The sequence below is a fragment of the Phascolarctos cinereus genome, unplaced genomic scaffold, assembly GCF_003287225.1.
Source record: "Phascolarctos cinereus isolate Bilbo 61053 unplaced genomic scaffold, phaCin_HiC Scaffold_5;HRSCAF=322, whole genome shotgun sequence".
Classification (NCBI taxonomy): domain Eukaryota; kingdom Metazoa; phylum Chordata; class Mammalia; order Diprotodontia; family Phascolarctidae; genus Phascolarctos; species Phascolarctos cinereus.
Genome location: NW_027555958.1, coordinates 82,385,863 through 82,413,554, shown reverse-complemented (window position 1 = coordinate 82,413,554; position 27,692 = coordinate 82,385,863). Strand labels below are relative to the sequence as shown.

Genomic DNA, 27,692 nt, shown 5'->3' with positions numbered 1-27,692 from the left:
CTTATCCAAAGGCAACAAGTGGCTGTTATAATAGTAATGAGACTACCTCCTTTACATAACTGATTATATTTTATTTCTCCATACTTTCCCCTATTAGGCTAATAGCGGTTGAGGGATTTCTGCGTTGTTAATCCATCAAGATATTGTGAAATGACTGTGATTCCTATTCCCCTCCGAGCATAGTATGTAGGATCTCCCCAAACAGTACTTAAATTCATTGAGCACACAGGAACTGGTTTCATTTTGGTCTTTGTATCCCAGCAGCCACAGTGCCTGGACATGACATTTCTGTCTTGCAGCAACTTCTGCAACTTATACTCCTAGCAATGGACCTATAGGACAAAGAAGTTAAATGATTTGCCCAGGGACACACCAACCAATCTGTGTCACAGGAAGCACTTGAACCCAGGTCTTCCTGGCTTCAAGTCCAGTTCTCCATTGGCTACACTCTGCTGTCTCTATAACACACTATACCATGTATATAACATGACATGACAGAGCGCAGCACACCACAACACAGCGTGACATTAGCTCATTTGACATCATATATTAGCTAGGTTTGTAAATTGAAAAAAGTTTAGAGATCAGTCCTAAGGCTTACTTGATCTATAGCTCATACGAAAATCTAAAATACCACTGGACCCCAGCTCAAATTTTTCTGTTCAACCCAGCAGACTGATTATAGCGATGAAAAGTGCTAAACATTGTTATTCTGGGGAAAGGTTTGTTTGATTGATTGTTTTGAAATGAATGACCCAGATGGGGACAGTGAAAGTGTGATCTGGATTAATTGAAACCTCTGATACACAGGGGGAAAGTGTTTCAAAAACCATTAGCATTTCTTTGTAGCATTAATCTCCACGATGAAATCTTCACTCCAAAGAAAACTAATCATCAAGGGGAGGTAGGGGCATGGAGAGAATCAATTTATCTATTACCCTTGTTTTCCCTTTCCCAAATGACAAGCCTAAAAATGTGCATATCCATGGAAAAAGATTTTTAAAAAGGCAAAACCAAAAACAACCCACCAACATTTTTGATTTGTAGGTATAATGTTTGTATTATGACTTATGGACAGACGGGGAGTGGAAAGAGCCATACCATGCTAGGACCACATTCAGAAAGTGATCCTGTTTCACCATCAGAAGCTGACCAGGAGATGGGAATCATTCCCAGAGCAGCTGGAGAGCTTTTCAGGTACTGCTATAGAGGTAGTTATGGAGAATCAGGAGCAAGAATTCATAGAACCCAAAAGGAAAGTAGAGTGTGGACGGTTGCTAATCTCTGAACATGAGGATAAAATCTCCTTTTTTTATGAAATGATATGCTTGACAATTTACAGCACGTATTTTGCAAATGCAATGTGCAAGGTATGCAGACCTGTTTCTGGAGGTTGTCGCCTCTGTTTTTTCCAGAATTTCATTTGTGTCTCTTCTTCCATGCATTGTAAGCTAGTCACATCTTATGTAGGAGGGCTCTTTCTTAGTCAATTCTCCTGACGGAGGTCAAGCTAAAGAGATCAGGTATTTCCACTCGACCTCTGTCCTTCTGCAACCTTTAGGCAGGGCAAAGGTTGGGGGATACTGTTTTTTTCTTTGCCTTCCTCTCCTTAGTAGGAAATGTATTGTCTTTTTCTTTTTCAGAAATGCAGCCAATTCCATATGTTGAAAATAAATTCTTATCTTTCAAGACATTCATTTTACTAAAATCAAGAATCTAAGCCCCTGTATACATAACTTGTCCTCAATATCAACAAGTTACTGGCAGAGCCACAAAGAGCTTACAGCCTTGGACATTCCGTTCCTTTGACCCAGCCCATGTATGCACACTGCCTTTATTCCCTTAGCACTCTCATACTCTATTAGCACTATATTAATTTGTATATTTACACCTTCCCTTGTTCATTTTCCTAAATCTATTTCTTGATGGTCTGCCATATATTCTCTCTATATATTCTAACTAGACTATAAACTCCATGAGAGCAAGTGCTTTGTCTTTCATTTATTTTGTCTTTCCTTGTAGAGCACCTCAAATGCTATGCTCTATACGTGCCAAATGACTGTGGCTCATCGGAGTACTTCTGGGAAACTCTCTCTCTCTCTCTCTCTCTCTCTCTCTCTCTCTCTCTCTCTCTCTCTGTCTGTCTGTCTGTCTGTCTCTCTCTGTTTCTTGTTTTGTTGCTTGAAGGACATAAATAGTGGGAAGCAAACATTCCCCACTGTCATTAGGTATGAGATGACCTGGTAGATAAGCTGTGTAAGTAATTCTTTCTCAGTTTGAACAAGGAGGCAAATGGTGAAAGGTCTCTGTGTGTCATTCAAATCTATCACATTTTTTCCTGTCAGTTGTATCCTCCTTTGATTTAGAATCCAAACAACATTGCTGATTGAAAATATGCCAGAGGCATATCAGTGTATGTGTGCTCATTACATGTGGAAAGGAGACACTGGGCACAGCCAGAAAGGGATAGGAGAACATTATACCAGGTCCTCTGAAGAGGGTCATAGAGGAAATTTCGGCTCTATCTTACTATTGCCAGATATTCTTCTGCATTTTTATGTAGTAAATTCTCAATTATTAAACTTAGGGAGAGGATCAGTTCCCATAGATAACATAAATGGAGCTTTCCTCCCTGCTACAGGAGCTTTTTGGGCTTGGAAAGCAGAGAGATCAAATAGCAGGGAGCCTGGGTAGTCTCCAGGCAGTATCCAGGCTGGGAGTTGCAGTGAATTATTATCTTCTTCTGCATTCTTTGATGTCTGTTCTCTTCTTATCTTGCAGCCCTGGGGTTCTCAAAAGGCAAAACAGTATTCTCTTGACTGAGAGGAGAGCCAAGACTAAGTATCAGGTTATGTAAAAAGAGTTTAGGATGAGCCTAAAAATTTGATAGGACTGTATTGGTAGTGGGGAATTAGCATAACCTTAGGTTGTCTTAGTAGAACTTTGTTTGAACTGCTGCTTTCCACTGAACACATTACATCTTGTGTTGTACTTACAAATATTGTGTCTTATCTCTCCATTAGATTATAAACTTCTTGAGGGCAGACCCTATCATTTCATCTTGATGTGCCAAATACCTACCTATAACACAGGGTACATGCTTATAGCCAATTCGCATATGCCAACTAGTAATGCAGAAAAACCAATTAGATTTGTACTTCTCAATGGATACAATCAAACTGTATTGTTTATAATTTTATTAATTAATGTGCAAATGATAAAACATTAGCCCTTCTAAGAACAGACTACCCACCGGCTTCTTGGAGATCCCAGTGAGTGTCTCATACAGGTATTCATGCCAAAGTTGCCTCTCTGCCCAGCCAGACGTCTCCCTATCTCTCTCTCCAACCTGGTCATTGGGCAAGTCTCCATCAATCAGCATTGTCTTGAAGAGAACGTGGCTTCTTGAATCTTAAGTATAAGAGTCTTACCTCGTTATGATCTAGGAGTAGACTAATAGTGAGGGCTTCCTGTTGGTTTTCTTCTAGTTCTAGCTACAGGTGTTTCTAGTTGGTTTACCACATCATTTGATTAGTAGTTCATTACATAAGCTACCGATAAAGATTTTTCATTGATGGTCTGCCCTATCATAGGGTCCACATATGCTTGTCAGTTGTTTATGACATATATGAGCATACCATACTAGTGCTTCTCTTATTATTGAAATACAACTTATAGGAAAATAATTTACTCAAAACAACTCATTACAGAGTAAAGGTTTAAAACAAAAGAGACACTTTTGCTAAGTTGACAAATGTATTACTACTATCTTACTAAGATAATAAAATGTATTTTCACTACACAAACATTGTGTCTTGTCCATAATGGGTGATTAATAAGTGTTTATTAAATAAAATAGAATTAATGAAAACATTAATTAATCACAACTGGCTCTTTAATATTGTATAGAACAGATTCTCAGTCCAGGTTCTGTAATACTTAGGATGCCATTTTTTATCTTAAGGGATGACAGAAAATTCTCAAAAACTTCTCAGAAAGAAGGTACCTCCCTAACCCCTACCCCTTTCATCTCTCTTTTCTATGTAATTTACGCCCATTACAATGTAAGTTCCTTGGGGGCAGAAACTGTCTTTCAGCTTGTATTCCAAGTGTTTAATACAGTGCCTAGTAAGTGCTAGTATGCAATAGGAAGAATGTAGTAAATGATTAATAAAATCAAAGCAAAAGTGATTTTAATTTACTTTTAACTTTCATAATAAACATTCCATTTATTACGTATAGAGGAAAGAGAATCAACAACATCAAACCAACCACAGTGGTTTCCCAGAAAGAATGCCAAAGAAATTTGAGAATCCCTAGTACAGAGGAATATATCCATTTAATTGGCTCAATTTTGTTATTTTTCAACCCATTTTTGTAATGCCATTTGCAGTCAATCATAGTATAATTATAGCTTTATGAGGGGAAAATGGTGAAAATCTTTACAGAGTAGTTTAGCTGTTGCCTTACAGATAGCTTTGTATATGGCAGTAAGTAAAGCCCATAAAAGCTATTTTCCAAAGTTCACTTTCTTTTCATCTTAATGAGTTCCTTTTCCTCATAAATCCTTTTTATAAAGATACCACTTTTTCCCTTTTTATACTGCAATATACTTGATTTAATTGTAGTTTCAGTAGCTAATAAATAACTCAGCTCCAGCAGCAGTTCACTTGAAAAAGATGTATTTCAGAAAAACTATATGATCATTTTCATTTTGCCTTCCTCTAGAACCCCATGAATTTATGTGATGAATAAATTAGTATGGCAAGGGCAAGGTACAAGGTAGTATATCATTTCATCTTCTAAGCAAAAGAATTTAAACTATTCTCACTTTTGAACTTGCTAAATATGTATCCTTCATAAGATGTCTTGACTAGAAAATATAAAGTAAATGAGATTCTCTTTCAGCAGGGGCCCTCTTCTTACCTCTATTCATTCATTCATTCAACACATTGTTGAAATGTTTATGTTGATGATTAAATTCACAATAGAAAAGAAAATACAGTTATCCCTTCCACATCGTGACATGGTTTCCATATATCACGAATCAGCATAAGAAATTCAATGGGAATTTTTTGGGAGTTTTGAGGAAGTTGCAGATAAAGAAGGCCAGCAGAAGACAAAGAGCCTGTGGTCAAATACTTAACCCAAATTTTACAATAAGGTACTGTAAGCACCTGATAAAAGAAAAACAAAAAAATCACACTTCTTCTCTGATATGAAGGGAGAGACAAAAACTTTTACATGGGTTTTCCAGATCAGGAAGGTGCCAGGCCCCTAATTCCTGTGATGTGGAAAGGATAGCTGTTCAAAATTAGTTTGAAATTTCTGACTGAAGGATTACATAAAACTTTGACAAGAAATAAAACAATTCATCTAAGTTTGGGCCATAATACTTAAAACAAGTTCTAGTCATTTAAAAAAGATAGACTTCTTCACTGTATTAAAAAGTTTTTCCATATCAAAGCATCAATGAAGCAAACGCTCCAGTCTGCCTTATCTTTAGTACCTTTAACATTTTACCTAGGGTGGAAGATAGGGGCAGGCAGTGGCTAGGGCAACTGTATAGAAATTTATCTAGTGTTAATAATGCAGGAAGGCTACGTAAAATTAAGAGGTATTAAAGAGATAATCACAAGAATTTATTAAGCCGCTATTATGTGCCAAGCACTCTGCTGCTCACTGGGGATAGAAAAGCAAAAAGTCAAATAGTTCTCGACCTCAAGGAACTAACAGGAGAGGTAACACATATACATATGATACATACCTGCGTGTCAATGTGTCTATATATGCATACACATATATAGACACCTGTGTGATTAGGTATGCATAAAATAGACTGTACCTGGGGAGAGGGGAGGAGCAGAGAAGGCTTTATGCAGAAGGCAGCTCCTAAGGTAAGCCTTGAAGAGAGCTAGGGATGTTAAGAGGCAAAGGTGAGGAAGGAGTACATTCCAAATAGATAAATTTTTAAGCTGGGATAATAATTGAAGAAAAAAAGATAAGTAAAAATTATATCTTCTCTCTAAATCACAGGAGATGACATAACTTAATGTAACAAAACAACTATATTTTATCAAGCAAGATTTTCCTTTTAACAGTTTTTTCTCGGGGGAGTGGGGAATGGCAAAGAAATTTTACACTCACCAGTACAGAGGAATATGTCCATTTAATTGGTTCAATTTTTGCTGTTCCTTGACTCATTTTTGTGGTGCCATTTGCTACCACTTTGCTCTAGTAGCAGAGAACATTTGAATGGCAAGTATGAATAGAAGTCTGAAGACCTTGGTTATTTCTTTAATTTTATCACTCAGCAAATCTAAACCTCCCGTTGCTTATTTCTCTATCTCAAAGGGAAAGGTTTTTTTTTTAATAAAAAGTACTCTATATTATATGTAAGGTATGCTACAGAGAAGGCCAAATCTCACTGCTCTCTAATGACTCTTTTTCCTGTTACTTTCTGTAACTTGCTTTCCCTTTCATTCCCCACCCTCCACCATGTTTTCCCTTTTATCTATCATATTAGTCATCAGAAGATACTAAGTGTCTATATAAAATCCTTTGTTGAAAAAGAGATGAGGGGCAGCCAGGTGGTGCAGTGGATAGAGCACTGGCTCTGAAGTCAGGAGTACTTGAGTTCAAATCCAGCCTCAGACCAGACACTTGACCCCCAATTGCCAAGAAAGAAAGAAAGAAAGAAAGAAAGAAAGATAGTTATTTGCTCTATAATTTAAAGACCATGTTTGTGTTCTTGTTGTGTTTCTATTCTTGATGTTAGCATAAACATTGTAAGCTCACTGACTTTAATAATCTAAGTGATTTCTGGAATTATAATCATTTTGTAGTGAAAGTTATCATTTTAAGGACAGCTTGCTGACATTGAGGGGGTACCTTTCAGTCCATTTTATTATGTTGTCTTTTTTTTCCCCTCCCTTCTCTCTTCCTTTTCTCCTTCTCCTCCTCCCCCAACCCAGACTTCTTTCAGAAAATCCAACCATAAACCCCAGGGTTGAGGTTTCTGTAGTTGAAATATATAATAATGAACTCTTTGACCTTCTGACCAAGGACAGCTCTGGAATATTTGGTGTAAAGCGTGATGTAATCACAACCAAGGAAGGAAAGAGTAATGTACCTCTGTTGACCTATGAGTGAGTACATCATATAACCTCTTCTTGGAAATGTTTCTTCTTCTACCAGGTAAGAAAGACACATATGACACAGTGAGGGTGAGAAAAATGCTATCCTAGACATCCAGATCAGCCATGTCAAGCTTTTCATCAATGGGGAGACAGGTACCTTAGCAAGATCATTATCATTCCCCAATCTACTATCTAACCTACTGCCATGTCATCATCGTCAAAAAGGTCGAAGTGCATAGCTTCCAAAGTCAGCTATGTTTGGGATACTTAAGATATGATTCACTTTCAGTGGAAAGTATTTGTTTTTCTTAGATGACTATACAAGTTATTATAAACTTTTCTGGTCTTTATAAGTCACTTGATACATGACGCCTTCTTTAAGTGACACAACAAATTTGTAGCTGGTTTTATCTTATAAACATGTTTACAAATAGATTTATGTAAATTGAACAGATGTAAAAAGAATCTTATTTTAAATGAACTTAGAGGACCTTCTTATCTGAAAAGATTTCTATGGTAATTCCTAGGTGCCTCAAGGGGTAGAGCACTGGATCTAGAATCAGGAAGACCTGAGTTAAAATACAGCCTCTGATACTTATTAGCTGTGTAACTTTGGCCAATCACAGCTGCTGTCTGCCTCAGTTTCCTCCTTTATAAAATATGAATAATAATAGCACTTATCTCCCAGAGTTGTTACAAAGATAAAATGAGAATAACATTTATAAACCACATTGCAAACTTTAAAAAGGCATAGAAATGCTGGCTGTTACTATTATTATCAATAAAAATAATAAAGAATTATTTTATTGAGCAAATAGTCACTTACGATTTATATGTCTTATTAATCTAAATTTTCACCTAATAGATTTGCCTAAAACAGGAGCACACCAATATTTGAAATCCAGAGAGAGAAGGAAATTTTAAAATGTAGAAAGACACAGCATTATATTTTATATATTTTCTCAAACAGATGAGCAGGAGCAGCAAAGATTTCCTACTGTTAACTTTGTCTATAACCCTGCTCACAGTTGGGGCTCTAAAGTCCTCTTCCAGGACTGTGTCTGTTTAGCCCTGTGTCCCACTTGGGTTACTACATTTTGCATCTCTGACTGCTAAAGGCAACAATAAGTGCCAGAAAAAAAGCTATTACTGGGGGAAAAAAAAGTGAAGTAGACTAGAGAAAGAAAGGAAGAGAGAGAGAGAGAGAGACAGAGAGAGAGAATGTGAGCCAAGATCAATGAGATATGAATTGACAGGCCGCCCAGACTGCTAAGACAGTTGGTCCAATCTAAGCTGTATATCCGTCATTCTCTGTAGGGCTTCAATACATTTCTGTTAATCTTTCATGTGAATGAAAACTACTTTTAAAGAAGTATAAAAAGACGAGAAGGCCCATTTGAAAGTCGTAGTTATGTGCAAACCACCAAGGAAAATCCAGAATATCCAGCTTATATCCTCAAGCTGATTGTTAAGTGTATACCACAGAGCAAGCAAAATCCTTTTGGCTTCATTTCTAATGTATTTTGCGTCTGGGTTTTCAGTCTTATTCCTTAAACAAACTAAGTAAGTATCTCAGCTGAGTTTATATAATGGAATTCTGGGGGTTTTTTGTTTTTTGTTTTTTTAGGCAATTGGGGTTAAGTGACTTGCCCAGGGTCACACAGCTAGTAAGTGTCAAGTGTTTGGTCTGAAGCTGGATTTGAACTCAGGTACTCCTGACTTCAGGGCCGGTGCTCTATCCACTGCACCACCTAGCTGCTCTTATATAATGGAATTCTGTCAAGCCATATTATTATGCATGAGAAGTTGGAAATTGGGGTACATAGGATGATCTCCCTGCCTTGCCCAAACTTAGAAGGGTGGGTTAACTGTAGAATACTTCTTGTTTTCTTTAAAAAAAAAAGCTGTTACCTAATGATGATTCATTCTCCAGGCATGTAGAATGTCCTGCTGAATTTATGAAGCTTATCAATAAAAGTTTGCAGCTCAGAGTGAAACACCCCACACTAGTTCATGCTGATTCCTCGCGTTCTCACTTGGTGGTTACGGTTACTCTCACAATAGCTGTCCCTTTTGATAGCTTTGGTAAGTAGAATGAAGTATTTCTAAAATAATTCCTATTTCATTGTTTCCCCTAGCATATAGTAGGCACTTAACAAATGTTTATTAAATAAGATTGAATTGAAAGATGAAAAGTTTGTTCTTATCCCCCATGACAGTGGTCTCTCTTGTATTGCAGTCTCAGATCTCCTGGAGTCTTAAAAGGCTTTTGACTCATCCCAGCATGGCTTTACTGTGTGACCTGCTGTGGTATCTCTGTGCCCTACCTCCTGATGTACTAAGGACTCTACTCAAGGCTTACCCAGCTTTTTTTTAAAATCTTGCTTCAAAACCAGACAAGGAAGGAGGAGACCTAGCTGAGAGCTTGCTGTGGGGAGGAGGAGGAGAGCCTATGACACTTGCTAGGATGATACAGCTTAAGGGAAATGGTTCCATGCGTTTCTCTGTATACAGAAAGACTGTCCCCATTCAACTGTTATGACAAGAGATTATATAGCTGGACATCAAAAGGCGTAGGGAATAACTACTACAGATAGTCAATAAGGATTTACTAAATGCTTACTATGTGCCAGGCACTGTGCTAAGAGCTAGAGATACAAAGAAAGGCCCCAAATAGTCCATGTTCTAAAAGAATTCACAATCCAATGGGGAGACAACATGGAAACAACTATGTACAAACAACACACACACACACACACACACACACACACACACACTCTAAATTGGAGATGATCAACAGAGGAAAAGCAATAACATCAGGGTTACCAAGAAAGGCTTTTTCTAACTAGGACTTAAAGGAATACAGGGAAGCGAGGAGATGAAGATAAGGAGGAAGAGAATTCCAGGTGTGGGAGACGGAGAAAATGCAGAGTCTAATTCCTCTACCATATGACAATACTTCAAATACTTGGAATATAATTATTTCCTCCACACAAGTCTTCTTCAGGCAAACAATCCCCAGTTCCTTTCGTCCAATCCTTATATGACATGAACACAATGTCTTATGATCCTGTTTGCACACCTCAGAACTGTCTTTCAATTTCCTTACCCATTAGGGGGTATTGGTTCTCTATTAGTCATTTTTATTCTGCCCTTTCCAGTCCATAGATTACTTTAGCGATGCAAAATAAGTTATAAAATCATAGCTTTAGAGCTGGAGGATGCTTGTAGACCATGTAGTTTAACTCATATTTTTGCAGATGAGGAACTGAGGCACAGAGATGCTATGCTGCCCAGGGTCCCACTGGTAGTAGGGAGCAGAGGTAGAATTTGAACCCAGGTCTTCCTCTAGCCCACTTTTGTTGGAAAAGTTCACTTCTAACATCTCACTGAACAGGCTCTTCCTTCTGTTGTCCATTATCACTGTTCCATTCATTCCAAGTAGGTGTCCTATAACTTCTTTGATCTTTCTTCCCCACTCTCCTCCTTCTTATTTTCCCTAAAAATGAACACAGCTACCAATGTAATTTTAGAAAGACTCACTCTTTTTGGTCATCTAGCTTTCTTCACCAGCTGCATCTGTTTCTGAACTTTAGTATTCTTGGAACTATTTTTGCATGGCTGTGCTACACTTTTGTATTCACTCTTCATTACCTTTCCTCTCATCCATCTTTTCTTTACAATGTCTTGTTTAAAAAATGAAGTTGGGTAATAAGCTCTCTTTGCATCCTATTTGTGTTCTTTAGACAGCTCTTCTTTTTCCTTCCACTCCTAATTCTTTCTTAGGAGTTTCTCACCCCTTCTGGACTGTACATTTTTAGTCCAGAGACTCCTTCTTCTACTTTATCTGGACTCTTTAAAACTCTAGTATCCTAAATTTTCTGATGCATATCAATCTACTTCTCTCCAACTTTCCCATCATTTCTGCCATGGCTGTTCCTTCCTTTTGGTATGAATTGTTAGAAAACTTTTTTTTTGTGAGCCCAAATCGGTTCCTTTACCAGTTCATCTCATTGTTCCTATTTCTGTCCTCCAGTGCCAAGCAGGACTAGTCTAATCCCAGGCCATTTTTGGACTGGTACAGAATTGAGATTTCATTAGTATAGGGAATTCTTGCCATGGAAATGTCCCCTAATGAACATCAGAAGCTCATTTACAATTTACAGTCTTAGAGAGTTGCCTATGGGACTGAAAGGTTAAGGGACTTGCCTGGGATCACAGCCCGGATGGGCCAAAGGTAAGATGTGAACTCAGATCTTCTTGACTCTAGGTCCAATCCTCTACTACATCACACTGTTTCAAATCCCACCTTATAATAAAAGTAAAATCAATATGTCAGCTATATGTTTTTTAGACAGAAAGTTCCCATGAGGTTCATACATTGCAAAGCATATTAAAAATTGCTGGTGCTGTCTGTCCTTTAGTCTTTTTTAGGTAGAAAAAGAACATAAGGAGATGGAGGTCAAACCTCGTGTGATAGAGACCCTGGATTGATAGATCTAGTATGGAAGGGAGACTTCCTATCTAGATCAGAAAAAGAGTATTAATATAATTTTCCCTCTGTGCCACTGGATGCTTACCAAAACTAAGATATCTATAAATTTAAATAATAAACTATTTTAATAAATCTATAATAAAACTATAAATCTAAATAGTTAGATATCTAACTAGATAAATAGATAGGGGACAGAGAGTTTCCAAATCAAAAGAAAGAATCAAAGCTATCTATAGTCATATAAAAGAATGCTCTAAATCAATATTGATTAGAAAAATGCAAATTTAAAAACTCTGAGGTGCTGTCTCACATCTATCAGGTTAGCTAATATGACAAAAAAAAGGGAAAATGACAGATGTTGGAGAGGATGTAGAAAAATTGAAACACTAATGCATTGTTGATGGAATTGTGAACCAACCCAGTGATTCTGGAGAGCAATTTGGAACTATGCCCAAAGGGCTAAAAAACTGTGCTTACCCTTTGACCTAGGAATATCATTACTAGATCTGTATTGCAAAGAGATCAAAGAAAAAGGAAAAAGACCTCTCTGTATAAAAATATTTACAGCAGCTCTTTTTGTGGTAGCAAAAAATTGGAAATTGAAGGGATGCCCAGCAATTGGAGAATGGATGAACAAGTTGTGGTATATGAATGTAATGGAAAAACTATTGTGCTGTAAGAAATGATGAACAGGATACTTTCAGAAACACCTGGGAAGATTTATGTGAACTGATGCAAGGTGAAGTGAGTAGAATCAGGAGAATATTGTGCACAGTAACAGCAGTATCATACAATGATTGATTGTGAATGACTTAAATGCTCTTAGCAGTACAATAATCCAAGCCAGTTCCAAAGGACTTATGATCAAAAATACTATCCATCTCCAGAGAAAGAACTGATGGCATCTGCGCAGATTGAAGCATACTTTTTTATTTTTTTATTTTTCTTGGGGAGGGGATTGGTCTCTGTTTTCTTTTGTAACCATGGCTAATGTGGAAATATTTTTTGCATGATTGCACATTTACAGTCTATATCAAATTGCATGCCTTCTCAAGGAGGGAGTAGGGGAGGGAGAGAATTTGGAACTCAAAATTTAAGAAAAACAAATGTTTAAAAATTTTTTACATTAATTTGAGAAAAAAATAAAAAGGAACACCAGTTTCTTGAATGGTAGAGTCAAAACTGAGTTACAAGGGGTTGAGAAGTGAGTGGAATGTGAAAATGGCAAATAGGTGTAGTTGGCACTTTCTAAGAGTTAAGGTCCCAAAAGGAGAGATATAGGACAACCACTACTAGAACTATTTCCAAAAATGACCAGGGAAAAAGGAAAAGAACCTATATGTCCTAAAATGTTTTTAGCAGCTCTCTTTGTGGTGGCAAAGAACTAGAAGTTGCAGAGATGCCCATCAATTGAGGAACGGCTGAATAAGTTGTGGTATATGACTGTGATGGAATACTACTGTGCTATAAGAAATGATGAACTCAATGATCTTAGAAAAACATGGAAAGACTTGCATGAAATAATGAAGGGTGAAATGAGCAGAACCAAGAAAATGTTGTATACAATAATAGCAATATTGTTTTAAGAATGACTTTGGTTTTTTTTGTTTTTGCTTAGGCAATGGGGTTAAGTGACTTGCCCAGGGTCACAAAGCTAGTAAGTATTATGTGTCTGAGGCTAGATTTGAACTCAGGTCCTCCTGAATTCAGAGCCGGTGTTCTATCCACTGCACCACCTAGCTGCCCCTAAGAATGACTTTGAGCAACTAAGTCATTTTGACTATTATAAACATCCAAATATAACATCCAAAGGATATATGAAGAAAAATATTATCTGCATCCAGGGAAAGAACTGACAAATAGAAGTATGTATGAAATAATTTTACATATATATATATGATATATATATATATATATATACACACACACACACACACACACACATACATATACACACATATATCTATGTGTATACACACACACACTTACTTATTCAGAATCTCCCTTATTCTTGTTATTGTCCCTTCTGTCCTAGAGGAAGGTTGACACATGTCCAGTTGATCCAGTCACGACAGTGCATAGTGGCAAACCATTTCCTGGAGCCAGAACACCTGGGATTGAGTTCTGGTTTTACCACTTACCAGTTTTTGTGATCTTGAGCAATGCAAACTCTTCAAGCTTCCATTTCCTTATCTATAAGAACAGGCATACTGGGCAGGGTCAAGAAGACAGAGTATAGAGAAGAGGTACAGTGAGTACTCCCCCAAAACTCTTCCAGACAGATCTAGGTAATGAACCAGACTGAGTTCTGATTGGAAAATCCAAGAAAAAAAAATCACAGTGAGTCATTTATCCAGCCCAGGCTGGTATAGGGAGATAGAGAAGTCTATAGACTCTGGGTATGGGGTGTAGCCAGGAGCTACTGGTACTTTCTAGTACCCCAGTACAACATGAAGTTCCTAACCCATACAGAGCACTATGACTTCATACAAGGTGTAGGAAGGTGCTGACTGGCAGCTTTGTCACCTACTACCCAGTTCTAGGTCATAGATCTAGGGAACTTGCATCTCAAAGTAATAGTCCAGGTAAGCATTTATCAGGAGCAGCTACATGGTACAGTACATAGAGCACTGGGCCTCGAGTCAGGAAGACCTGAGTTCAAATCCAGTCTCAGACACTTACTAGCTCTGTGATCTTGGGCAAGCCACTTAACCCTGTTTGCCTCAGTTTCCTCATCTGTAAAATGAGCTGGAGAAGAAAATCAGAAAACCACTCCAGTATCTTTGCCAAGATGGGCTCATGAAGAATCAGACACAACTGAAAATGAGTGAACAACAACGAAATGAAATTATCATGGGCCATAGGATATTTATTGACTGAGAAGCAAGTTCAGAATCAAACAGCAGCTGTGCGACTCCCAAGGAATGTAGCAGGGTCTAGTTCAAGCTCACATTCGACCCAGCAGGAATCCTGCAAAGGAACAATCAGGGCAAGAAGCAGATTAAAGTGAAGCCTATAGTTCTTTCACTCTGAAACAGCAGAGTAGTGTCAGAGTCTTCCTGTAGTGGTCTGCTGTGGCTCATACCCAAACCCATGTCAGGAATTTGCAGAGCTCAGGCTAGGGGCAAGGAGGAGAAGTGATCAATCTTATTCCTGGATCAGACCATGATGAGAGCACTGAAACAGGACACAAACCTGGAAGAAAATAATTCTAAAACATCTACAACCAAGTCTCAAAGAAAAACACAGCTTGGACACACATTTAAGAAGAATTCCTGGAAGAAGTAAACCAAGAGTTTTCTTTTTAGTTAAAAATGCTTTAATAAATTAAATTAGAGGGCAGAGTAAATGCAGTGATTTGCTTCAGCTGTCCCCCAAACCCCTCCAAATACCTATAAAAAATGGCTCTAAACAAATTCTAAAGCAGCAGAATCTACAAAAAGAGTGAAGCAAATTTCCAGCCCAAGACAACCTTGGATGATTGATTGGAAAGGTATATCACGCCAGGCTGGAAGAGGAGCGTGGCTCGAAGTGGGCACGCAGGTTGCAGTGAACCTGGAGCAGACCTCAGAAGACAGAATCTTGGGCAGCTGTGGTGGTTTCCAGACTTCTCAACCCACGAACACCAAAGACAACTTAGAAGGTCAGTGGGAAGAGTCTGTTTCTGTGGTGCAGTGCTGACAGAGAGGCGCGGGGTCTCAGCTCTATTCCCTGAGCATGGCCCAGGGAGGGGGCTGCATCCTGAGCTTCCAGCCCACAGACTGAGGGGGAATCTAGTGGCTGATCAGAGGGGTATCGCAGGGGTCTCTTTGCCAGTGCCGAGGCAGGAATATCTTGCTTTGCCCGTGCTTGGATATGGGTCACAGTTCTGAGGGGCGGTCCTGGGGTGAGGAGGAGTGCTGGCACAGTGGAGTTTGTAGTGGCTGTAGAGAGGAAATCCTCCTCTCTACAGGAAAGGAGCAAACACCTAGCCCCTTATCATACCACCTTGGAAGAACTGAAAATTTACAGGTCCCTAGAAGTATCTCTGAAAACAGCTGTACAAACCCCTGAAGCTTGGGGCAGTACATTCTCCACATTGGAAGCAAACTCTTACCTTAACAAAGAGTTTAAAACTCAGGTAATTGGCCGGTATCATGAGCAAGCAGTGCAAAAAGAGTCAGACTATATTATCTTACTTTGGTGACAAAGAAGATCAAAACATACAACCAGAAGAAGACAACAAAGTCAAAGCTCCTACATCCAAAGCTTTCAAGAAAAATATGAATCAGTCCCAGGCCTTGGAAGAGCTCAAAAGGGATTTTGAGAAGCAAGTAAGGGGAGTAGAGGAAAAACTGGGAAGAGAAATGAAAGTGATGCAAGAAAATAATGAAAAACAAGTCAACAGGGGCAGCTAGGTGGCGCAGTGGATAGAGCACTGGCCCTGAAGTCAGGAGGACCTGAGTTCAAATCTGGCCTCAGACCAAACACTTGACACTTACTAGCTGTGTGACCCTGGGCAAGTCACTTAACCCCAATTGCCTAAAAAACAAAACAACAACAACAACCAAAAAAAAAACAAGTCAACAGCTTGCTAAAGGAGACCCAAAAAATACTGAAGAAAATAACACCTTAAAAAAAAGCCTAACCCAAATGGCAAAAGAGGTCCAAAAAGCCAATGAGGAGAAAATGCCCTAAAAAGAAAAATTGGCCAAATGGAAAAGGAAGTCCAAAAGATTACTGGAGAAAATACTTCCTTAAAAATTAGAATAGAGCAATTGGAAGACAGTGACTTTATGAGAAATCAAGACACTGTAAAACAAATCCAAAAGAATGAAAAATTAGAAAACAATATGAAATATCTCATTGGAAAAAAACTGACCTGGAAAATAGATCCAGGAGAGAGAATTTAAAAATTATTGGACTATCTGAAAGCCATGATCAAAAAAAGACCTAGATCATCTTTCAAGAAATTATCAAGGAAAACTGCCCTGATATTTAGAACCAGAGGGCAAAATAGAAATTGAAAGAATCCACGATCTCTCCTGAAAGAGAGGAAAACTCCTAGGAATATTGTAGCCAAATTCCAGAGTTCCCAGGTCAAGGAGAAAATATTACAGCTGCCAGAAAGAAACAATTCAAGTATGTGGAAACACAATCAGGATAACACAAGATTTAGCAGCTTCTACATTAAAGGACGCAGGGCATGGAATATAATATTCCGGAGGGCAAAGGAGATAGGATTACAACCAAGAATCACCTACCCAGCAAAACTGAGTATAATCCTTCAGGGGAAAAATGGTCATTCAGTGAAATAGAGGACTTTCAAGCATTCTGATGAAAAGACCAGAGCTGAATAGAAAATTTGACTTTCAAATACAAGACTCAAGTGGAACATGAAGAGGTAAACAGGAAAGAGAAATCATAAGAGACTTATTAAGTTGAACTGTTTTACATTCCTGCATGGAAAGATGATATTTATAACTCATGAGACTTTGTCAGTATTAGGGTAGTTGGAGGAAAAAATATATGTATGTAGATGATAGATAGATAGATAGATAGATAGATAGATAGATAGATGATAGATGATAGATAGTAGATAGAGGGCACAGGTGAGTTGAAGATTAAGGGGTCATATCTGGAGAATAAAATTAAGGGTGAGAGAGGATTATATTGGAGAAGAAAAGGGAGAGGTAGAATGGGGTAAATTATCTCACAAAAAAAACAGAAAAGAAAAGCTCTTACAGTGGAGGGGAAACAGGGAAGGTGAGAGGGAATGAGTGAATCTTATTCTCATAGGATTTGGCTTAAGGAGGGAATAACATACACATTCAATTGGGTATGGAAATCTGTCTTACCCTACAGGAAAATAGGGGGAGAAGGGGACAAGAGAGCAGGGGGATGATAGAGAGGAGGGCAGATTGGGAAAGGGGTAATCAGAAGCAAATACTTCTGCAGAGGGACAGAGTCAAAAGAAAGAATAGAATAAATGGGAGGGCAGGATAGGATTAAGGGAAATAGAGTTAGTTTTTCACAACATGTCTACTATGCAAGTGTTTTGCATAACTGCGCATGTATAACCTATATTGAGTTGCTTGCCTTTTCAATGAGGGTGGGTGGGGAGGGAGGAAGGTAGAAAATTTGGAACCCAAAGTTTTAAAAACATATATTTAAAAAAATGTTTTCATATGCAACTGGGAAATAAGAAATGCAGGAAATGGGGTACAGAAGTCTATCCTGCCCTACAGGAAAATAGAAGGGGAAGGGGATAAGAGAAGGGGGGGAAAGATAGAAGAGAGGGCAGACTAGGGAAGGGGTATTCAGAATGCATGCCATCTTGGCGTGGGGGAAGGGGGGAGATGGGGTGAAAATTTGGAACTCAAAATCTTGTGGAAGTAAATGTTGAAAACTAAAAATAAATAAATTTACATTTAAAAAAAATAAATGAGTAAAAAATTTTAAAAAATGAATTAGAGTGCTAGAGAAAAACTTGGAAAAGAAATGAGAATTATGGGGGGGGGGAGATAATTAAAAAGGGAATTCACAGCTTAGTACAAGAGGTACAAAACTTTGTTCAAGCACCAAATTCCCTGAATGTTAGAATGGACCAAATAGAAGAAAATGACTTCATGAGACAATAAGAAATATTAAAACAAAATCAAAAGACTGAAAAAGTAGAAGAAAATGTAAGATATCTTTTAACAAAAATAACTAACATTGAAAGCAGATAGAGCAGAAAAAAAAATTTAAGAATCACTGGATTACCTAAAAGCTATGACCAAAGCCTGGGTATCATATTTCAAGAAATCTTTAAAAAAAAAAACCAAACCCAAAAACTCAATGCTCAAATCTCTTAAAACCAGAGAGCAAAGAAGAAATAGAATCCTCCAATTCCTCCTGAAAGAATCCCCCAAAGGAAAACTCTCATGAACATTATAGCCAAAATCTATAATTTCCAGGTCAAAGAAAAAATACTAAAGGCATCCAGAAGAAAAAAATTCAAGTAGCGAGGAGCCCATCAGAATTTCACATGATTTAAGAGCCACACCTACAAAAGAGTGGAGAGCTTGGGATGTTGTGGAGCAATGATCCAGAAGGCAAAAGATGCAGGCTTATAGTAAAAAATAACTTACTCAGCAAAACTAAGTATAATCCTACTATGAAAAAAAATGAATCTTTAATGAAATAGAGGACTTTTGGTCATTCCTGATAAAAAGATTTAAGCTCCATAGAAACCTTGAAGTTCAAATAGGAGTTGAGAAACATAAACAAGGTAAACACAAATGAACACACATAAAGGACTAAACAAAGATAAATTGTTTACCTTCTAATACGGGGAGATAATACGTGTGTTCCTTCTGTACTCTATTTTTTCTATCAACAAAAATCTTCTTTCTCTCCCTCCCTTCTCCCAGTTGAGAATGGAAGAAAAACAACCCCCCTGTTAGAAACATGTGTAGTCAAGAAAAAACTAATTTTTATATTGGTCACATCCAAAAGAAATGTGTGTGATGTGCATATACATATATATATATATATATGCACACACACACACACACACATGCACATATATATATATATATATATATACATACATGCTACTAATTTATCATTGTATAATAATATTCCCTCATGTATATACCATAATTATTCAGCCACTTCCCAATTTATAGGCACTCCCTCAGATTTCAATTCTTTGACACTTCAAAAAGAGCTGTGAATATTTTTATACATCCTTAGAGTTGGTTTTGTTTAGGACTAATCCCTCCCTTAATCTATCTTCATCCTAATTCCTTCTTCCTTCTCTTTTCTCCTTTTCTCTTTTGAATGAATGAGCATATTGATCTTTGCACTAGGGACATCAATGGGTTTTTGTGAGGAAAGTGGTTTGTAAACTATGTAAAGTGCTATAAAAACATGCATTTTTAATGCCTTCCAGCTTCTTTTAGGGCTTTGTTCTATTATTTCCCTTTGGTCTCCAGCATCAACAATCTCTCCAATTCATGTTCTGTCTACAAATATACTACCTGATGTCTTTAAAAACAAACAAAAGCCTTTGACTCACCTACTTTACCTAAATCTTTTTACTGCCAAGATTCTCAAGAGTCATCTGCCTTGCGGGCAGCTAGGTGGCAGTGGATAGAGCACTGGCCCTGGATTGAGGAGGACCTGAGTTCAGACACATAACACTTACTAGCTGTGTGACCCTGGGCAAGTCACTTAACCCCATTGCCTCGCAAAAACAAAAACAAAAACAAAAAAGAGTCATCTGCCTCACCACCCCCACAGAATCTCCAAAGTATAAGGGAGCTCAGAGGCCAACTAGTCCAACCTATACTTGAACAAGAATATTTTCTCATAACCAGCAAGAAGTCATCCAGCCTTTGCTAGTAGAACCTTAGACCTCCCAAGGCAGCCCATTCCAATTTTTAGCAAATCTAATTGTTAGGAATATTTTATTTTATCTAATTTTTTAAACCTTATTTTTTCAATTGACACTTTCCTTCTTATCCCATCACTTTCCATTGAAAAAGAAAAAAATAAAAATCTTTAAAAAAAAATTTTGTATTTTATTTTTATTTTCCCCCAGTTACATGTAAAAACAATTTTAATGAAAAACAGAATTCTTATAACAAATATTCATAGTCAAACAAAATCAATTCTCACATTGGTACATATGTGTGTGTGTGTGTGTGTGTGTGTGTGCCCGCGCGCGTGTGTATGTATGTATGCTAAGTCTATTACCAATCAGTAGGCAGGTAATATGTTTCATCATGGGATTTTGGTTGGTCATTGCATTGATCAGAGTTCTTAAGTCTTTCAAAGTTGTCTTTACAATGTTGTTATTCTATAAATTATTCTCATTTTTCTCATTCTAATTTTTATAAAAGTCTTCCCAGGTTTCTCTGAAATCCCTCCCTTTATCATTTCTTTCAGAACAGTAGTATTATTCCATTACGTTCATATACCATAATTTGTTTAGCAGTTCCCCAGTTGATTGGCACCTCCTTGCTTTTTCTTTCTTTGCTACCCCCCCAAAAAAGGTGCTTTAACCATTTTTGCACGTTTTGTATGATTTTTCTGACACCAAACCTATACCTGCTTCTCTGCAACGTCTACCCATGATTCCTAGTTCTGCTCTCAAAGGCCAAGAACAAGTCTAATCTCTCTTCCATACAACGGCCTCTTACACTCTGACCTCCTGTCTTCTCTTAACCACAGCACTGAAACTTCTCTGGAAAGTAGTCACCATTGACCTCTTAGTCATCAAATCCAGTGTTCTTTCTCAGCCCAGATCCTTAACTTCCACAGTATTCAGTGTGTTTTTAGCCATTAGCCACTGCTTTCTTTTTGGCTTCCACAAGACTATTCTTCTGCTTCTCACCCTGCTTCTCTGTCCTCTTTACTGACTAAATGTACATATTTCTCAAGATTCTACCCAGATATATCGCTGTCCAGCTCAAGAAGCTTCAGTGGCTTTCAGGATAAAATACTGTCTTCTCAGTTTGGCATTTACCACCTCTCACAACCTGGATCCACCCTTTCTGTACATACTGATTTCACACGAATTACCCTTCCCATTCTGCATTCTATTTAAACTGGTCCATTTGCCAAACCCCATATACAACATTCCATCTTCTGCTCTGCACATGGAATAATTTCCCTCGTGACTTCCACCTTTTGGAATTCCTAGCTTCTTTTAGGGCTCATCTCAGGTGTCACCTCCTACACAAGGCCTCACCTGAAGCTCCCCAGATAGTGCTTTCCTTCTTCCCATATCCAAATTATATTTACCTTGCATATATTTTATATAGACTTATACTATTGAGTGAATGTGGCCATTCTTGTTTTTGTGGCCTTCATGCCTTGCGCTTGATAAGTACTTAATAAATGTTAAATTGAATTTAATTAAGTTGTTTGTATAGAGAAGCAGGGCACACCCAACAGGTAATGAAAATGGGTGGCCTGTGGAAAGGCCAAAAACCTATGACTAAACAAATGGGAGAAGGCCTGACAAAACCACTGCCAGGGACTATGTTTTCCATTAAAAAAAAAAATGTTGCTGGTAAGTGAAAAGTGCTCCTGTTGCTGGGGTTTCTTGTGATTGTATTTATTTTTTTTCCCTGTCTGTGTATTTATCTTTAATAAATACCAAAAATATCATCACATTTACAGAGATAGTTAAACAAATACTTGAAAATGAATTGCATAACCTTGAAAAACTTGAAGAATATCATAGTTATTCAACTCAGCAAACCACTATTAAGAACCTACCATGGTCAGGACCCAGTGTTAGGCCCTAGTAGAGTGGTTACCACCTTTAAGAACAGGACAAAAGGAAATGTCCATTGCCACCTAAAGAATTTAAGTTTGACGTAAAGAAAGTCAAGGCTTGTTGCATTAGGTTATCAAAGAGAGGCTGTGAAATCCCTTTTTCTTGGGGCCTATAAACATTAGGGTAGATTTTTTTCTGCCTAGAATAGTTTTTCTGGTGTTAATGAAAATGGAAACATTTGCTCATACTGTAACTTAACCCCTCTGGAAAACATTGTTAATTTGTCTTGAGACAAGTATTGGCAATTAGAGATTAGTTTAACATCCAACAGACAAATGATGATCCCCTCTTCCTTTTTTTGTTTTTGGCATCATTGCCAAAAGAAATCACTAATTATCACTCTGCAGTTTTTCCAGTCCCTATATAAGACATGAAGTGAACGACAACAGTTTTGTAGACCCATGAATATGTTGAATCTGTTGGCCTCTGAGCTGAAGGTTCCACATCAACAGCCCTTGTATCATCTTTTTACCTCACCCAATACCAGTGGTTTCCCCCTAATTTATAGCAGATCAACAATTAAGTCAAAAGCTGTGTGAAGAGATGCTATGCACAACTCAGAAAGTAAAGACAAGTGAAAAGGCCGGCTTCTGTCCCCGAGGTCTTTCTCCAGCACCGATCCCCCTGGACCCCACAGAGCAACAGAAGCAGGTCCAAGCCAAGTTACAACTTGTGGACTTGGCTGGCAGTGAATGTATTGGTAAGTTGACTCTTCCAGAAGTGATAACCTTGGCATGATAGCACTTCACTTGAACCTGTTTGCAGAATAGAGAGCTTGGAAAAAATGTGAGAAAGACCTGATAAAAGTTTGAGACCCTTTGCAGATAGCTTTTTTTTTTTTAAATCTTCATTACATCCCAACAGGCCAAATTTTTTTCTTTTTCTTTTCCTTTTCTTTTTACAACTCTAGTCTCCTGTCCCAAATAATGTTTTGAAAATTATTATAAAGGAGCACTTGACCAAGAGTTTTAGCTGCTAACTGTTTAGCTTGTTACAGGACTAAAGTTAATGGTATCAATATATATATAATATTTATATATGTATATATAAATGTATATGTACAAATGTATAAATAAAACTACATTGAGGGGGCAGGTAGGTGTTGCAGTAGGTAGAGTACCAGCCCTGGAGTCAGGAGGACCTGAGTTCAAATCTGGCCTCAGACACATAACACTTACTAGCTGTGTGACCCTGGGCAAGTCACTTAACCCCACTGCCTAGCCAAAAAAAACCCAAATCAAACAAACAAAAAGCCACATGGAGAAAGATATTTCCTGTGAAATCTTTATTCTGCTTTTTTTTTCTGACATAGTTATTCAATTATATTCTTCGTGATACTTAGCAAAAACAAACAAAACCAAACCAAATCCCAAAAACTAAATTCGAAAGGCAAGTAAGAATCAAGTGTGGCTTTGGTTTTCCTTAGGTATGTCTGGAGTGACAGGGACGATCCTGAGGGAGACCTCGTTTATAAATCGAAGCTTAGCAGCCCTGGCTGATGTTCTGGGAGCCCTGTCAGAGCACCGTGGTCACATTCCTTACCGTAACAGCAAACTCACCCACCTCCTCCAAGATTCCATTGGTAACTTTCTTTCCCTTCTCCCTTCTCCTGTTTTCATGTTCTGTACCATAAGGATATTCTGGAAGTACTCAGTCTAGTCTCTGCCTACCATATAAGGCCAAAGTCATATTTTCATCATGCTTAGTGATGACACAGTGAGCCTGGTTCTACTTATCCCCCTTGGAATGCTCTCCCCAATTCCATTAGGATCATTAGAGTTGCAGTAACTAGAAAGAAATGTGAGATGTGCAAATTTAGAGACATCTCTGCTCCAAATGTTCATACGGACTCTTTGTGCCTGCCCTGTGGTAGAGCCTTCTGAGCTCACGTTGGTCTGATCAGACGCAGTCAGGGATGCTGTCTGTCATAATGATGTCATTTTGTCTTCTTCAGCTATGAAGGACAGCGACCAACCAGGATCACAGATTTAGAGCTGAAAGAGGACCTTGGGGTCATCTAATCTAACTTTCTAAGTTTGAGATGAGGAAATTGAGCCCTAGAGAGGTTAATTGTTTTACCCACAGTCATAAATTTAGTAAGCCATAGAACTGGACTTTGAACTCAGGTCCTCTGACCCCAATCCAACTTTCTATCTACCATACTAGTTCTCTCTCTCTCTCTCTCTCTCTCTCTCTCTCTGTCTGCCTTGCACAACTTAGCACTTAATTTTTAGCCATCTTATATTGCTTACTAATTGTTTTGTGTGTGGATTTATTGTACCCTAAAATGGATTGTAGGACCTTAAAGACAGAGACTGTGTCTTCTGTGTTATCCATAGTGCTAGGCACATAATGGAAACTTAACGACTGATTACTGATTGAATTGCAGGTAAGAAGGATGAGTCTTCCATACTTAGGGAGCATGTGGCACCAATCTGTGGCATCCAAAGCAATTGTTGACTCCACTCTACCAATCTCAGCCTACACGAGTTTTACTCCTCCTCTTCTCTCTCTTCTTTTCTCCATCCTTTTGACCTATTCTTTTCCCCTCTCCTCTCTCTTTTTGTATTCATTGGCCTCTGCATTCATGAGGCCTGCCCTGAAGAGTTGTATGCATAATTCAGGGCATTGCTTTATAGCCCTTCCTCCACCCTCATTCCCACCCCAGTGGGAACCCCAGTGGGACCCCCCTGTGGTCCAGCAGCTAGCTTCCATGAAAAGAAACACATTCAAGGGCAAGACAAAAAAAGAAAAACACATAAAATGAATGAGTACTCATGAAAGTGCTTTGAAGCTAAAAATGCTATGAAACATGATGGGGTTATTGCTGTTCTCATCATTATTAGTAGTCATATTCTTCAAATGCTCAACATGGACTTATAGATAAAGGCTCACCAGAAGTAAGGAAGATACAGGAGAGAAAGAAGGATGGAGAAAGAAGTCAGATCTCTTAATCCGCTTTCTTCTGGCCATCAGTCATCATTTTGTGTGCCTTGATAATAGGAGCCTCTATGAGACACCTGAGAGGTAGGGGAACAGATAGGAAGGGTCTTCTGTAGAATGCATTATGTTACTGATCCAGAAGATGGAAGAAAGTGAAGAATCAGAAAGTTGGTTTTCTTCCTCTATGTGTATGTATTTACTTTTTCTTTTATTAAAAGGGGGTGATGCGAAGTTATTGGTGATGCTCTGTGTGTCCCCTTGCCAGAAGTATTTGGCAGAAACACTGCAGTCCCTGGGGTTTGGAAGCCGAGCACGGCAAGTTCAGAGAGTCCAAGCCAAGAGAAGAAATCTGCTTGTGTCAGGCAAATCCAAATGAGAGAGGAGATTCTAACGGATTAAAAATATTAATGAGTTCCTCATCCTGAAATGTATCTTCTTGTCTGAGAGCCATAATTTAAAGTGTAAGCTGCCAGAAAAAAAATAAACTCTTTTTCATTTGGACTTCATAAACATAGTTTTATTCCAAGAGAGGAGTAATAAACATTGACAAGAGCTCCCAAACAGTATCAGTAACAAATCATCAAAGAAACCATAAGCTTCGGAATTTGAGATGGGGGTAGGGGTGAGAGGCCTAAATGACATATTTTATCAGACCGATCTTTTTCGAGAACACCACGGAGCAACTGATAGAACAGGGAAGGGAAGGGCACTGCAATTGTGAAAATAAAACCTATAGCATTCAACCAAGCTGAAGGGGGTAGCAGTGGGGGTGGCGGTGGGGAACCACTGTGCCAGGGATTACCAGGCCTGCTTCTGCAGCAGAGTTTTCCAGCTGTGTCAAACAGTGCCCCAACATTCATTTTAATTCCCTTAAAAATTAAAATCATAAATCCAACACTTTTATGGAGAGAAGCTTGTTACCAAATCAAATTCAAGGGGTTGCAACTCCAAAAAGACTGACCTTCCTCAGGGTTTGCGAATGTCGTGATTGGTATCAGATGTGGCTGACTATATTTGACCCTGGACTTTCACAGAGGAGCTAGGTTTAGAAAGGGTGAGGTTGTCCACATCTTCAGCCCTTGAGGAGGAGGGAACGGAGGCCAAAGAGCCATTCTGAGCACCATTCCACTTTCAGAGAGGGGCATGTCCTCTCTTAGAAACTCAGGCTGGCTCAAGTTGCCATTGTCCATGCTGGACAGCCATCCCATGGGAAAAGAAGGGGTCTGCACTAGAGGCCAGGAGCATCACTTAATTTTTCACGAGCAATTTAATGTTGGCTCTGAAAATGGGAGGCTTTGTCATGGGGTAACAAAGAGATGTTTCACGTGGTGGTGCCTTGGTAGCATGAATGGTTTATGGATGTACCAGAAAAGAAATATCCTCCGGTTTCCCTCATTCCCATGTGATAGGATGAGGAGAGTTTTCTTCTCTAGTCCCTAGTTAGCATAGACTAAACAACTCTTTGGTTGGTGCCCTGTGTGCCAAGCCAAGACTCCCAATTGGTCCCCAGCCATGCCACATAATGATAGGACTGTGAGATATGTCCCCTTAATCACCATATGCATAATGATCCAGAAGGAGATGAAGCATTTCCTCACCATTTTAAAACACATGGAGCAGCCACCATTGGGGGTGCCCTTATCCTCTTGCCTCCCTGCTCCCCACCTCCTCTCCTGCCCCCGCCACCCCTGGCAGTGCCAGAACCCAATCTGGGTTACTTAACTGCTCACATGGCTTTGATGAAGTGGGAGTCACCACGTCCTCATATCACTTGTCTGTTCAGGGAGATGGAGGGCCAGCAAGCTTTGCCATCATCCCTGTTTCTGTCTCCTAAGGCCTTCAAGCCTTACCTGTAGGACCCTCCTCTCCCCTATCTGACCTAATGACACAACCTAAGGACCCCTGTGCCTTTCCAGCCACCCTGCAGATGAACTTTCTTTTAGGTATTATCTATCCCAATTAGTGTGTAAGCTCTGAGAGTAAAGGCTGTCTTGGTTTTTTTTTTCTATTTGCATCCCCAGGCCTTTGGCACATAGCAAACACTTAATAAATGCTTTTTCATTCATTCCTCAATTCATGTTCCCATAGGCCTGGGGAATAGTAGCAGTTCCTGGCAGGCTATAATAAAATCTGATTTCACTATCTGCACAGTAATTAAACATGTATTAATTGAGCCCAGTACAATACGTACAGAACATTGTTCTGCTGTCTAGTCTTCAAAGTGTTCAGAGAGACGCAAGGGAGATATGATCATCTGAGGAGCCTTCACCTTCCCTGACAATGGAAACAGAATACTCTAGAAATCTTGTGAGTAGAAGAGGGCAGAGAAAGACAGAAGACACCCCAACTATTTGGTGCACTTAATATCCTCCAAGGAAGAAATGAAAGACAAGAAGACATAGAACCAGAAACATGCTGTTTTTCTTAAGTAATGCTGCTTACCTTTCTGACCCTAATCCACATCTCCTTGCTTACCCTATAAGGTCAGAGAGCCACAGCTCTGCTTTGAAGACCAAATATGGAAAGAAAGACTGTACAGTGTTTTAGAGATAAACATTAAACACTGTTATCTTTAGATTAACCTTACTGGAGCCTGGGATTGAGCCTCTTTGCATCCCAAATATGTCGAAAGCCAGTAATGCCAGATCTAGGCACTGGCCTTGAGAATCTGTGGAAGTTGAACTACTCCGCTCCCCATCTAAAAGTAAATAAATAAAAATAGTCATTCCTATGATGAAAAGAGGGATAGGAATGAGCACCAGATTTGTGGTTTCATTTGTATGGAGAACTCCAAATGAAG

The 27,692-nt window shown here is 38.7% G+C and overlaps 1 protein-coding gene across 1 annotated transcript in view; it reads left to right on the top strand.

Annotated features, from left to right (window-relative positions):
• Positions 1 to 25,594, top strand: part of KIF25 (kinesin family member 25) — a 104,357-nt gene extending 78,763 nt beyond the window's left edge. The window contains exons 10-15 of the mRNA XM_020970432.2: positions 1,048 to 1,197; positions 6,975 to 7,148; positions 9,073 to 9,224; positions 22,458 to 22,649; positions 23,376 to 23,531; positions 25,111 to 25,594. Of these exons, the coding sequence (XP_020826091.2) occupies positions 1,048 to 1,197; positions 6,975 to 7,148; positions 9,073 to 9,224; positions 22,458 to 22,649; positions 23,376 to 23,531; positions 25,111 to 25,268 (982 nt within the window). The 3' untranslated portion in view covers positions 25,269 to 25,594. The remainder of the gene's footprint in view (positions 1 to 1,047; positions 1,198 to 6,974; positions 7,149 to 9,072; positions 9,225 to 22,457; positions 22,650 to 23,375; positions 23,532 to 25,110) is intronic.
• The last annotated feature ends 2,098 nt before the right edge of the window (positions 25,595 to 27,692 follow it).